This window comes from Hippopotamus amphibius, chromosome 1 (genome assembly GCF_030028045.1).
Source record: "Hippopotamus amphibius kiboko isolate mHipAmp2 chromosome 1, mHipAmp2.hap2, whole genome shotgun sequence".
Lineage (NCBI taxonomy): Eukaryota > Metazoa > Chordata > Mammalia > Artiodactyla > Hippopotamidae > Hippopotamus > Hippopotamus amphibius.
In genome coordinates, this window is record NC_080186.1 from 95,672,998 (window position 1) to 95,687,176 (window position 14,179).

General features: G+C 41.8%; 1 protein-coding gene across 4 annotated transcripts in view; it reads right to left on the reverse strand.

The window, feature by feature from the left end:
• The window catches only part of SORT1 (sortilin 1), a 60,107-nt gene extending 48,879 nt beyond the window's left edge, over window positions 1–11,228 (reverse strand). For 2 of the 4 annotated variants that reach the window (XM_057725403.1, XM_057725393.1), the window contains exon 1: window positions 10,866–11,222. In XM_057725403.1, coding sequence (XP_057581386.1) covers window positions 10,866–11,177 — 312 coding nt within the window. In that variant the 5' untranslated portion in view covers window positions 11,178–11,222. Of the gene's footprint in view, window positions 1–10,865 lie in introns of all 4 variants that reach the window. The other 2 variants (XM_057725386.1, XM_057725376.1) reach the window with 2 other exon arrangements.
• Between the last annotated feature and the right edge of the window lie 2,951 nt (window positions 11,229–14,179).

Sequence of the window (14,179 nt, forward strand, 5' to 3'; positions counted from 1 at the left end):
ATGCAGAGTTTTCTGTGAGGCAGGATGATACAGCACTGGGCTAATACCTGGTCAACTTGAATTTTATTTCTGGCTCTGCCAACAGCTCTGCGAACTTGAGCAGTGCAACCTAACTTCACCACCAAGGCGAGGAAGCTGGAATGACAACATTTCTAGTCCCTATAAGCTTTAAAATTCTGACTCATCAATAATTTCACAACTCGGTTTGCTTTTCCACTGTTCCACCTTCATTTGGGGGGAAAAAAATCAGCTCCTTGCTCCACAATACTCTAGTGTCAACAGGAAAGGGCAACAGCAACTCCATTATCTAGAAACCTCAACAATCAGGACACTCAGTGAAAGGAAGCAAGGGAGCGAGACCTCTGAAGACACTGTCCATGCAATAAAAACCTATGCACGTGACCACTGCGAGAAACTTGCAGCCCATCACTCTAAACCAATTTGCTAAATCTGTTAGACTGCCTAAAATTAGTAATCTGCTTTCTTAGTTTACAGGAACAGCTTACAGAAGTAAAATAAAGCTAAGTAAAATTTGTTAGCTTACAGAAGTTAAATTTGGGGGATAGTGTATCTAGTGACAGGGACCGCAGCAAGAACAGGATATTGCAAGGGGACTATCATTTCTGCAGGAAAAAAAGAGTAAATTTCAACAGGTAGAAAATGACACTAAGCTTATAAATCTGGGCCATTCGAAATGAGAGAAAATAGCCCCACAAATCTCAACAGACCTCGAGGGCATTAATGCCATACCACGTTAAAATACTGTGAGTCGTGGTACAGCATAATTTAATCTCCTAATGATCCAAGATGGTACTGTTGATTAAGAAGGCAGAGACGTATTTTAGAAAGATGTCCATTAGACAAACAAACAACATCAACAACAATAAATGCTGGCATTTAAAAGGGTAGGCTTAGTTTTTGAAAAATTCATTTTCATGGGATAATTCATTTCTAATCACGTCTAATGAGTTAAATTTCAAAACTGTTAGCGTTTAATTTTTACATCTTAGTCTCATTTCAAAGAAAAGAAAGTGATAAAAGGACATGTGCCAGTTGCCAGCTGACTGGACCATAAAAGGTCACTGCTCCCCCCTAGGTGTGGGGACCAGCCCCTGACTCCCTCTGCTACAACCACACTGGCCCTCTTGCAGATCTTTGGATGCAGCACACTCTTTCCAGCCCCTGGCCTGTGAACACGATGTTCTCCCTGCCTGGGACACTCCTACAGGGAAAATTCTATTCATCTTCAAGTACCAGTTTAAATAATTTCTCAGCAAGTCCTTCTTAATGCCCCAGACTAAAAGGACCTCTGTCAATTATTCTCCTGTAGTTGCTTCTTTCCTTCTTGGTACTTATCATATTTATAATTATATATTTGTTTAATGTCCATTTGCTCTACTGGTCCATAAAGTCAGGGATCTTGTCTGCTGTATTCCGTATCAGTTCCCAGGACCCAGTACAAGGCCTAACACGTGGTAGGTGCTCAATAAAAAAGTTGTTGAATTAAATAATAATAAGATTGACCTTTACTGAGCACTCATGATATATAAAGCACCACTGCTACTTTATAGATGAAGAGGGAGATTCAGAGAGGTTAAGTAATTTGTCCAAATTTACACAGCTGGTAAGTGGCAGAGCAAGGATTCAAACTTATGTCTGTCTGACTCTAGACTATACATTTAACAACTACTCTTTCTCCAGCATTGTGGGAGGCAAAAGGGTGAAGTGAAGGGGCCATGTACTACCTTTAAGGAGTTTATAATCTGGACAATACCGATTGAATAAATGAAAGTGAATATAAAATAAGATCCTATAGTAAAGTGCTGGATTACACGGCATTGTTAAATGTTGTGAGAGAACAGGCGAGAACAGGAAAAACATGCAGAGCTAGAAAGGGGTTCAGACAGAAGGAATGCCATGAGAACAAAGATAGAGACGCAACAGAGCACATGGCAAGCTAAAGGAACTGGTGAGAAGGTAACTTCAAGTAGAGCAGAGAGCTAACATAGACCAGAAAGTGGTGAGTTACTACCTTAAAGAGATATACATGTAATAAAAAATAATTCATTAACATTCTGGTCTGCCATGCTCCCAAGCTAAGTTTTTGAGGAGTACCTATCACACCTCACTAATATTTCTTAAAACTTCACAGAGGTCAATAGAGTACAAACCTAATAGTGGTTGCTCAGTTAATGAATCTGGGTGAAATAGGCAGTGCTATTTTAGAGCTATCAACTTAAAACCGTACAATAAACCAAAGCTTAATGAAGGAGAAGAGAAACAGTTATTGAATTATAAGTAGTCTTATTTTTTTTAATTGTAAGTTCTTTAACACTGTCTAAGCAAATAACTATATATACTTGAAACTATTATAACCAGATGACCAGGTATCTGATGATGGTGAGGTTATTCTCTCCTCCATTTCCCACAGCTTCAACAAAGACACTTTGGATAGATGGTCTCTCCCTCACTGTACCCAATTCTTTTAAAACTCCAAGTCCAAGGACATACATAGTACATATTTGTTTATCCAGATTTGGTTCCCGTGAGTACCCATACTAATTCTGGAATATTTCAGCTATGGAAAAAAAAATTAAGTGCATACATAAATATCTGAGCATCTAGTTGGTAATGCATTAGAAGCTTTGTGGAGATAATCATTACAAAATATATTCAATAAAGGATGAATACACACCAAATCCTATACTGTCTCATTTAACCTTTACAAGGACCCTAAGAGGTGGGGATTAGCATATCCATTTTATAGATGAAAAAACTAAGGTTCACTAAGATTCATCTGTCCCTGGTCACCCCTGAAGTTTGAATCCAGGTCTAATCTGAGATCATGTTCCTTCCTAATTACTGCCTCAAAGAACTCTGATTAATATCACTTGTTAGCATCACTCATATTAACAAGTTAAAATTTGATGTAATCATGAAGGTTAAAAAAAAGAACACATATGCTTCCTACACTTCTGCCAATCTTGACTCACCCTCATTTTTGCCACCTCCGCCTGAGCCTGTCACCCAACCCTGCCAAGTAATAAACCCAAATGCATTTATGCCTCATCTGTCTCCTTCTAAGCACATGTTCCTCTGGAGTTGGTATTTATCAGGATCATTTGGCTGACAATTGGGCTGTATGGACACAGTAATATATAAATAGGCTTATTAAGAAATGACATAAATCCTACATATATGGTAGGACTCAAGGTTTTCAAAACATTTTCTCTTCAAAGCCTTATGGTAATACTTCATTTTACATGATGAAGTATTATCATGAATTGAAGTATTATCAAGAATTATCAGGAACTGAGGCTTAGAAAGGCTAACTGAGCTCTGTTGAGGGAACTATGACCTCAAAGAGCAGAGAGGAATTCACAACTACATGACTTACAACTGGGGATATATAACCTTGTCTTATGCCTAAAGCAAATGCATTGACTTAAAATATCTCTATGAAACATTTCCAAATGCAGAACCACAATGGGACATAAGTGTTCTACCCCCAGCTCTCGGCCTGTAAGCAAGTCATTTAGCCTCATTGGTAAGAGATCTGACCAGTTAATCAGCCTAACAATCTATGATGCAAACTGTTCAGCACATTTTCAGCAAGAGTTCAATCTTATCCTTGCTCACAAATGTTCAGAAAAATCTGTTCACGAGTTTCACTGTCTTATAACTCCTGGGTTTCTCATGGCTAGGCTCACATTCTCCTTCAATAAGGTCCAGGAGTCCTGGAGTGTTCCTTGGAAACTTGAGCACTTAAAATATAAAAGCTGCTATGGAGAACAGTATGGAGGTTCCTTGCAAAACTAAAAATAGAGTTACCATATGACCCAGCAATCCCACTACTGGGCATAGACCCAGAGAACCCCATAATTCAAAAAGACACATGCACTCCAATGTTCATTGCAGCACTATTTACACTAGTCAGGACATGGAAGCCACCTAAATGTCCATCAACAGATGAATGGATAAAAAAGATGTGGTACATATACACAATGGAATATTGCTCAGCTGTAAAAAGGAATGAAACTGGGACATTTTTTAGAGACATGGATGGACCTAGAGACTGTCATACAGAGTGAAGTGAGTCAGAAAAACAAATATCGTATATTAACACATATATGTGGAATATAGAAAAATGGTACAAATCAACCGGTTTTGCAAGGCAGAAATAGAGACACAGATGTAGAGAACAAACATAGGGACACCAAGTGGGGAAAGCAGGGAGGGTTGGGGGGGAATGAATTGGGAGACTGGAATTGCCATATATACATTACTAATAAGAAAAAAAATACCAAATTGTACACCCTAAATATACGCAGTTTATTCTGTTAACTGTATCTCAATAAAAGTGCTTCAAAAAAAAAAAAATATATATATATATAAGCGCTAGTCTGCCCTGCCCTCTATTCTGCTGTCCTATTGGACATACTCTTCCAAGAGCACAGTAATGGTCATCCTCTAAAAGGATAACCCTTCTTGGATCCCCATTTCCACCTCTGGTTTATCTAGCTCTAGCCTCATGTCAACCACTACCTGTTAAAACACTTTCTCCAGTAAGTCTTAATGGCAGACTCCCACCCCATACCTCCCCTTTTTTTCTATCCCCTACAAAGAGCTATCCTGTTTTACTTCTCTATATGTTTTCCTGAAAACCTTAGTCATTCATACTCCTCCTCAACTACTTCTCCCCAGCAGAAAGTCTCCACTGATCATTCCCTAAGCATGTCTTGGACTTCCCTACCTCCAGGCCTTTATGGGTCTCCCTAAGAATTCCCTCCACACCTTGATTCTCTCTTCATCCATAAGGCCTTCCTAGACCACTGCACTGCAGTGGTCATGCCTTCTTCAAAAATTCTTCCAAACTCTCAGCAAGCCGTCGCTGAACAGCTAAATCCTTAAGATGACACCAATGCAGATGTTTTCAATGTTTAACTTCTCTTACGCACAGGCTGGAGCTCCGAGAGTGTTTAAGTAAAAGATATCTACACAATACTTTATGTTTAACAAAGCATTTTGATAAAAGTTTTCATTTGACCCTCCACATAATCCTAAAAGTGATTCTCTAGTTAAAAAAACAAAACAAAACTATAAAGGTCAGAGAATTTAAGTGATTGTCTATGATCATACCATACAACTATGAAGCAGCAGAGCCAGGATTCAAATCTGGGTATTAAGATGTCTTTTTTGAATTTTGTATATAACATATTTATGATGTGAATCCCTTTGACAAAGAGCAAGAACCAGATAAACATTTGATCTGAACTATCTTATCTGGGAAGTACTAAATTTAGTTAAAAATTTCCTTCCCAGCTCAATTTCTCTTGGTACTTCAGGGTGATCTTAGTATTGAACCAGATTTGCAAACAGGCTCAACTACAATATTAGAACTTAGTTTTTTAGAACATACAGGAAAAAAGAGCAAAACTCTTAACAAAAGCAAACATAAGAGAGATACTACTCATAAGCCCTAGAAGGAAAAAAACATACATTTTCTTCTAATGAAAATAAATCAAGCCAATTAATCACACATAAGTTCCTAACTAGCATAGGGCTGAGTATATTTATGGGAAGCTGACCATCTATTTTCAAACACACAGGCAGCCAAGGCAAAAAGAAAAAAAAAAAACACCCAGTTTTGGCAGAGTACTGTAGGGAAGGAAAAGAAAAAACAAATTTACTGCTAGATATCTATTTGGTTTGCTTTTGGACTATCCAAGCTAGTAGCTTTGATTAGCATTAGATTTTTTTTGGCCAATAAGGAACAACAAAGTATTTCTCCAAAAATAAGAGTCAAGTGTCTTTCATAATTATATGAAAAAATTATCTTTAAGAACACTCGTATTTCACTAAACCAAGCTCTGGAGGTGGTAACAAATTACCCCCAGATGTGAAACTAGGCTATGTTCAAGTTCAACTGGAAAGCAGAACAGCCACAATTTGCTTCTAAACTTGGAATCAACCAATAAACATTTGTGATCACAACCTCTGGCCTCCTGTTCTTCCATATGAATCACAGAATTTTTCAGACATTTAAAATCTAGTCCAAAACTTCTCAAGCTGTAGATGAGGAACTGAGGGCCAGATACTGAAATACAAAACTGAAAACAAATTACATTCACAGAACATTTTCTCAGCAAAACACCACAGGCTCTGAATGGAAGATTTTGTTTTTTCTCTGGTTTCCTGGGACTGGGATTGAGGACAGAGAAGGAAAAATAGCCCCAATCTTAAAAAGGAAAAACAAACAAACAAACAAAACAAAAAACAAACCCAAAACCCACATGTCCAGCATTCACCTAACAACCTCTAAAGGTATGAAGTGTCTATCATGAAGATTCATTCAACCCAGCTAGCTGAAAGCCACACATCACTAACCCAACTTTGACTGTAGTCACCATTACAGTGTTAGTAAAAAAAAAAAAAAAAACTGCCTAGAACAGACTGAAATTGACCAGTTTGTTCCTCAAGTCCCATTACTCCTCAAAACCACCTACATACAGATCAGTGAAGCCACAAAGACTGGAAAGAACAAGTTTCACCAAGTGTTTAAAAAGAGGAATACAAGATGCAACAGAAACACTGGTTAGAAAAAGATAAAAAGGTAACTGAAATCTTTTAGAAATTTATAAATGCAATATCTGTTTTATAATGTTTTTTGGAGCCACTGCCACACAGCCCTTTGCTAGAAAAGCTGCATTTTTAATTACATGTCAAATTTGATATCTGGTCTACCTTAACATTAGCTTCTAATCATATAAAATATCTGCGCTTCATTTCTCCAGTCTCAAAGCACAGTTCACTTGAGGGATAGGAAGGAGGAAGAAGAGGAAATGTGACCCTCCTGATCCGACCACTACAACTCAGTGTTAAGTACTGCCCTTTCTGTGGGCATTACGCGACAGTAACAGGCCAACTATGACAGAGTTGGGGGCATGGTCTCTGCAGTCACACACCGAGAACCCAACATTTATTTGTAAGAGTTGATTCGAAATCGGCAGAGTGCAAAAGAAGCTGGTAATAGCCTATGTGAACCTAACACAAAATATCGGATCAAAACAGGATGAGGAACCTATTATTATTATCATTACAAAAAGAAAATAGCCATTAGAAATTGACAAGAAAAGGAGACTCATCACTGATTTTTAATTAGAAAATTAATTTTCTAATTAAAAATCACTCTGTGCAGAGCCAAATATCTGAGTCAACAGAGAACTTACCTGTTACCCTGCATTCCCTTTGGGCCATCTGTCCTGCCTGTCCAGCTCTCTACCCCCGCCCCCAACCAAACCTCAGACGACGACTAACCTTTCCCCAGATAAATATACTTCATCAACTCTGTTGATACTTGTAACTGAAATCCCCAATACAGAAGTCACTTTAACATCCTGCAGGGGCTAGAGGTCTGATGAATATACTGCACGGGCGCAGAGTCCTCACGAGGATTTGGTCATTCTGCTCAATCAGGACCAGGAAGGAGATCCTACAGAATTCCTATTCCTTGACCCCAAAATGAATGCATGAAACAGGACTCAAGAGAAGATGAACTAGAGGGTGAGGGTGGGAGTGCTGGGGAAGGTAGTATGAAGAGAGGCTAGGCATTGGGATAAATGAGGCAGTTAGAAAGTTCCGGGGCAGTTAAAGGCACTGACCTTCAGATTTCCGGGTGTGACAAAGATCCACAACAGGCTAAGAGCGGCAGCTCCCTGAAGCCTCCAACAGGCACATTCAGTCCCGTCAGCCTGGACTCAGCCCTGCCAGCACCAGCAAACAAACACACGCATTCTTCTCAGAGCTGACACCCCATACAACACAGCCTCACTACAGGGCCTGTTTATTTAAGAAACCAGATGCTTTGATGTTGGGGTAGAAGTTGGGAAGTTATGTGTAAAGTAGTTAATGACAGGCACAGAAGGAGGACAGAGAACAAACAACAGTTTCTGGCTTTATTAATCATAAGTTTTAGAAGTTTTAAGGAAATTGTCAAATGGTCTGAACTCAGGAATGAGAAGTGAGGAAATTATGTCAGCCACCACCACAATTCTGGCCAAGGCATTTCATCTGTTTAAGACAGAGTTTCATGCCTAACCTCAAAGGGGTGCTTATAGGAGGAATGTTTTGAAGCAATCCAACTTAGCAACCAACATTAATAAAATCTAGGCTTGCTCAACTTCTCTCATGCACAAAGGTTACCCATGTCATGAACATTTCAAGCACTTAAAGGAACGAATCAGTTAAAAGTGTGACATGAAAAGAGTTTGAGGTTAAACGCAAAAGGAAGGTTACTTATTAGTCTAAGAAAAAAATCATTTATCAATATGCACACACACATACTTGCTGGATTTCATGAGTGAAGAGACTGAGTTATATAGGTCATTAGGGCACAGGTCTCCTAAAACCAGAAGAATATAAAAGCACTATTACGCTTTAGTTCTACTTCGCTGTCTTAAGAAGATTATAATTAAACACCAACATATTCTCACAAAGCCAAATAAGCCACAGAAACAGGTCTAGGAGATCCACTAAAAGTTTCTGAGGCTTTTCATTCTCCAGTGAGTTATCTCTTTGTATCTTGGCACTCCCAGTAACTAGCACATCTTGGACATTTGGAGGACATTCACGTACACTGACTACATGAAGAAATGTGGCTTGACATGAACAGCAAGTTATAACAAATAAGAAGGGAACCAAGAACCCTTAATTTTTCTTGGGAACTGAATCCTGTCATCTTATGAAAAACTACTCTAAACGGCACTTTCCCAGCTGTACAAAAGTATACAATATTTCTAATAAAAAGTTGTTCTGTTATGCTGATACTTTTATTTCACATTGTTTATAAAGTCTCCCCCAACACTAGATTGCTGCAGCAGAGTTCAGGATGATTTATTATGACTTCTAAAAATACAGAACTGAAAAGCAGAACAGACCACAACATAACAGTTCTTGGTTAAGGGGGTGCACCTCTAAGAACCGCTTTATTCAACCATTTCTAAGGTGAAGATGATTAATAGTGGCTCCACTTTTACCACATATACATGCTACAAAAAGGATGGGATCTCTGAAGAAACCATGGATGATTAAGAAATGCAAAAATAGTTCTTTTAAATGAGGTCACTGAAAGAACACTAAAAAATTAAGTTTAAAAAACCACCAGAAACAATAACTGAATAAAATGAAAGAAAAGGAAGGTTTTTTTTTATTTTTATTTTTACATATGGACTTCAAGGAATGAGGTTTCAGATCTGCTTTTGAGTAGACCTGGCCTAAGAAACCCCGAGCCAGTTTTTCCAACCTCTTTCTTTAGAAATCAATCTATTACAAATGACATATCGATTCAAACCAACCAGGGAAGACTCTGACTAAAGGAATAAATCCAGGAGTAGCAGTAGGTCCTAAAGGCAGGTCAATCAGCAAGAGAAGAATCCAAATATGGGGTAAGAATGCTGTATCTGGCTGGCTCAAGGAAGGAAGTGCTCTAGTTATAAATCACGCATTGGTGTTGTAAAGCCTTTCTCAACTCCCCACTGTGAGATGGAAGTCCACACATTTCTTTTTTCCCTCATCAAACAGGGAAGACTTCCCAGTTCTCATTCTGCCCTATCTGCACCCAACCTGTCCCACACGTCAGCACTAGCTTGGCCACCTTTATGCAGCTGCTGCTTGGACTGCATTTAGCAAGAGTTCTCCCTGACTGCTTGTGCTTTAACTGCCATTACCCTGGGTCCCCAGATCAGAGAATTCTGCACAGGTAACAAGTATGGTCCAGGCAGAAGGAGAAAGGTCAAGGGGAGACTGAAATTCGGCGGACGCGGCATGTGGTTCTACAAGGACAAGTACAGTTAGCCACTCTCCTCTGTCCCCATGTGCAACTCTCTTTGAATGAGGAAGAAATGTAAGAGAGAAAACGCACTAAACTGAAAATACATTACGCAACAATTAAGTCGTTAGTGATAAAAACAAAGAAACAAACAAACAAACACGAGGAAGATGCCCAAGCTGCACTAGAGCAAGTAGCCAGGACAATGCTAACAACTGGCTTTGTCAACCACGTAGTGTGCAAAGGCTGAGCTGCTTGTCCCCAGAGACAGAAACGCCACAATTGTTAAAGTTTTCGACGAGGACCTAGCTCAAAGCAGAATATCTACAATGTGTTTCTTAACCGTTGGAAACCTTATCACAACAGGATCTATACATCGTGGTCAGAGTCCACTGCCATGATAGAAGGTCATATCGAAGGCGTGAGAGAAAACACATATAAACTGTCATCCCATGGCCAAGCTCCTTCCTTTAACTATTAAAACACACACAGGAACCTAATTCCTGCTTTCGGGTTTCTGAACACCCGGCTACCCACCCTGAAAGTACCGACCCCGCGAGGACACACCTTTGCTAATGCGCAGCCCCAACTTCTCCAACCACTTAAGAGGTAATTACTCTTCCAGCTTCCCGGCGGGGTACAGCGTTACTGGATCCTAATTATTTACACAGACGGAAAACAACAACGTTCCAGAGATTTTGACAACTTAAAAAAAAAAAAAAAAAAAAAAGAACGCCGTGAACGTCTAAGCCTGCCTCGCCTGTGACGAAACACAGCCGCCGGGGCCGCGGCGTCCGGGGGTCGCTCTCCGGGCCCGACTCGGCCCTCCTGCGCGCCGCAATTTCGGGGCCGCGGCCCGGGTGGTGCGCGGCGGCCGAGCGGCCGGGGTCTCCTCCGCGGGGACGCGATTTGCGCGCGGATAGAGAAAGAGGGGCCGGCTGCGCGCGCGGGGCCGGGCCGGGCCGGGCGGCCGGCCGCCGGGGGCCCCGGGGGTGGCATCTCGCAGTCCGGGCGGTGCCCGGGCCCGACGCCCGCTCACCTGGTGCGTGTTGTTGGCCAGCCTGCCGACGAAGTCCCGGACACCTCCGCAGTCCTCGTCCTCGTCGAGCGCGCTGCGGCGCCAACGGCCGCCTTGGGGAGCCGGGCCCCCGGGCGCGGCCGCGCGCAGCCCCCAGCTCACCCCGACGGGGCCGGACCAGCGCGACAGCGGCGCGGCGGGCGGCGGCGGCGCGTCCAGCCGGTCCTGGCCGAGGGTGGCCGGCGGCAGCAGCTGGAGGAGGAGGAGGAGGGGGAGGCCGAGGCCGTGGGGCCAGCGCGAGAGGCCGTCCGCAGCTCCCCGGAGCCGCTCCATCGCCGCCGAATGCCGACGCCGCCGACACCTGCCGCCCGGCGAGCCCGCCCACCCCCGCGGGCGCCGCGCCACACCCCCGAGCCCGAGCCCGGCGCTCCTTGGACACGCGCAGCCGGGCCTCTCCGCCCCCATAGGCTGGCCGCCTGTCCTTCTTCCCTGGCCCACTGCTCATTGGCTCGCGTCGCCTCCGGCTTCGGGGATCCTAGATTCGGATGCCAAGATGCGGGACTGATTGGCTGGAACGTGGCAGAGACGGCTGAGGTCATCTCCCCCCTCGCCGGCGTCTGCGAGGCCGGGCTTCCAGAGTTAGCGTAGGAGCTTCCCTCCTTCACAGGACCCCCCTGCTCCGTGGCGCCCCGACCCCTCACTGCTGCCTCTGGCACCCTCAAGTTGGGGCCGGATTGGTCCCCTCTTCTCCCCCAGAGACATCCCTAAATTCCTTGGGTTGCGGCAGCGCCTGGAAAATCTCCTCAGGGAATCCTTGAGCTCGCTCAGCTGTTAAAGGGGGCTCCGTCATGAACCGGTGCTTCTGGTTTTTAAACCCCCGGCAAGCTGGAGCGCCCATTGTCTGCTGAAGCAGCCGCCCTGCTGACGAAAGGTGAATGCGAAGTGTGTGGGCTAAATCTTACGGAGGCAGATAGACATCAGAACATCCGTGACTCAAGCAAGCCTGGAGAAAAGTCTCTCCTCACCTACCTCTTATGCAGGGAGTTAGGGCAAAGAAGGAATTGCATGTTGGTTTTCCTGGAGTTAGAAAGTAGCTTAGGCATTAGCGGCAGGTAAAAGGGGGCAAAAGAATTGCTCAGTGCCGACTTCAGACATGATCATTGCATAGAGGCATATTTACCTTTATCAGTGCCTTAACCCTGCAGTGAGTGCACTGCAGAAGTTTGGTTTTCAATATATATCCCCTAAATTAACATCCTGCCTCCAATAAATAAAACAGCCCCTACGCTGTTCCCTTTATCGCAGAAACCACACACATAACTTTATTCTGGAACATGCAGTGCAGGTTAAACCAGTTCTGGATATTCTCCTTACTGACTCCATCCCTTCAGAACGCCAGAAGTTTTTCGGCAGAAAAGGGAGCAAATAGAAAGACACAAAGTATACAAAATGTTACACCCAAATAAGGCAACTAAAAACTACTTTTAACTATTAACTGCAGGTAAACCCAAATAAGAATATACTTACTGTAGAGCAAAATGAATGGTGCAATGCACCCAACCCAAGGTTTATATTAATATGCAAACAAGTTTACATTTTTTAAAATTTACAAATTTACATTTTGCCAGAACAACCATAGTAAGATATGACAAGTGAAAAATATATTTGAATGGCGTCTGAAGATGGTAATATCACTAGAATAGTCTTCCAAGTTCTCAGCTACTGAACTGACAAGACAAAGCTCCATGAAAATTGGTGAACAATTTGTTCCTTTTCATTAACTATAATGTGTCAGATAATTTTTTAACAGATTATTTTTTAATCTATGCCAACTGTGGAGCAGATCACAAGACAGTCAGTTCCAGCAGCATGTGATTAGCTGCGGGGAGAAGAGGGGATATACAGGAATATTTCTTTGTTTGGGTGACACAAAGATGAATGGTCTATTGTCTTACTGTCTGAAAAGAAAAAAGCCAACTCAACAGTGCCATCTCCTGGAGAAATTACTAAATACACTTTTAAACTATTAAATTGTTGGAATTACCTGTACCTTCGCTTTTTAATATATTGCTTTTAGTTGTCATTATATGCTTACAGAATATGTTTCCTTCTTCAAACTGTATCAACTGCTGGGGACATGCATACGGCACTGAGAAAACGTTTGAGTGAATGAATATTCCACTTTGTCTAATGACACCGGCAGTAAATACAAAAGTTGCACTGTCAGATCTCCTTTGTGAAATACCACACCTTACTTACAGGACTAAAATATGTAAATTTACCTTATTACTAAAAACCATACTTTTCTCCAAGATAAATCCTATAGCAGAAAGATGAAAGCAGTTACATATAACAAAACCATTGCTTTTGCCAATAAGATTATTTCTGATTCTATTTAAATGGACACAAAAAGAAACCTTGTAGGAAATTTTAAAATTCAACAGAAAACCAAAGTTTATCAAGAATTCTATAATTGGAATTATAGAGGGTATGAAACTTGACCATACCTAGGTCACAGCTCTATCCCCAATGCCTAATATATGACTTGGCATATAGTACATAAGTACTCAAATTTGTTAAATCTAAACAAATATTAGTTGAGATAGAATTTTTCGATGGCATTTTCTATTAGGATTTGATAAGAGGTGAACACAAGGGAAACTAATCTCATGATCATTTAATAATGGGGTTAAAATCACTAGGACAGTCTCCAGAACATTGGTGACAATATAACTTTATTTTTTATTTATTTTTTTTAAATAAATTTATTCATTGGCTGCATTGGGTCTTTGTTGCTGCACATGGGCTACCCTTCATCGTGGTGCATGGGCTCCTCATTGTGGTGGCTTCTCTTGTGGCAGAGCACAGGCTCTACGCGTGTGGGCTTCAGCAGTTGCAGCCCATGGGCTCAATAGTTGTGGCGCATGTGGCCCTGGGTCATGTGAGAGCAGTTCGAACCCGAGTCCCCTGTATTGGCAGGCAGCTTCTTAACCACTGCGCCACCTAGGAAATCCCAATAATATAACTTTAGTTCCCTACTTTCCTTATGTGTGTGTGTGTGTCCAGAGCAAAATTCTTTTTTTTTCAAATGTTCCCTATCATTGCAGTTTCCAGATGTATATAAGCACGTTTTTTGCTGGAAATATAGTATGAATTTAGTATGAATTCAGCCTATTCAAATAATTAGAATTTGAAATCATAGAGTACAACTTCCTACGAATGTTAATAATTACGCAATCAGTTCTGCATCATCCACACATGGATTAGCCCTGTTGTGGATAGTACATTTCAAATCTCAGTGATACCTACTCAGTAGGTATCTAGGCTTCTCATAC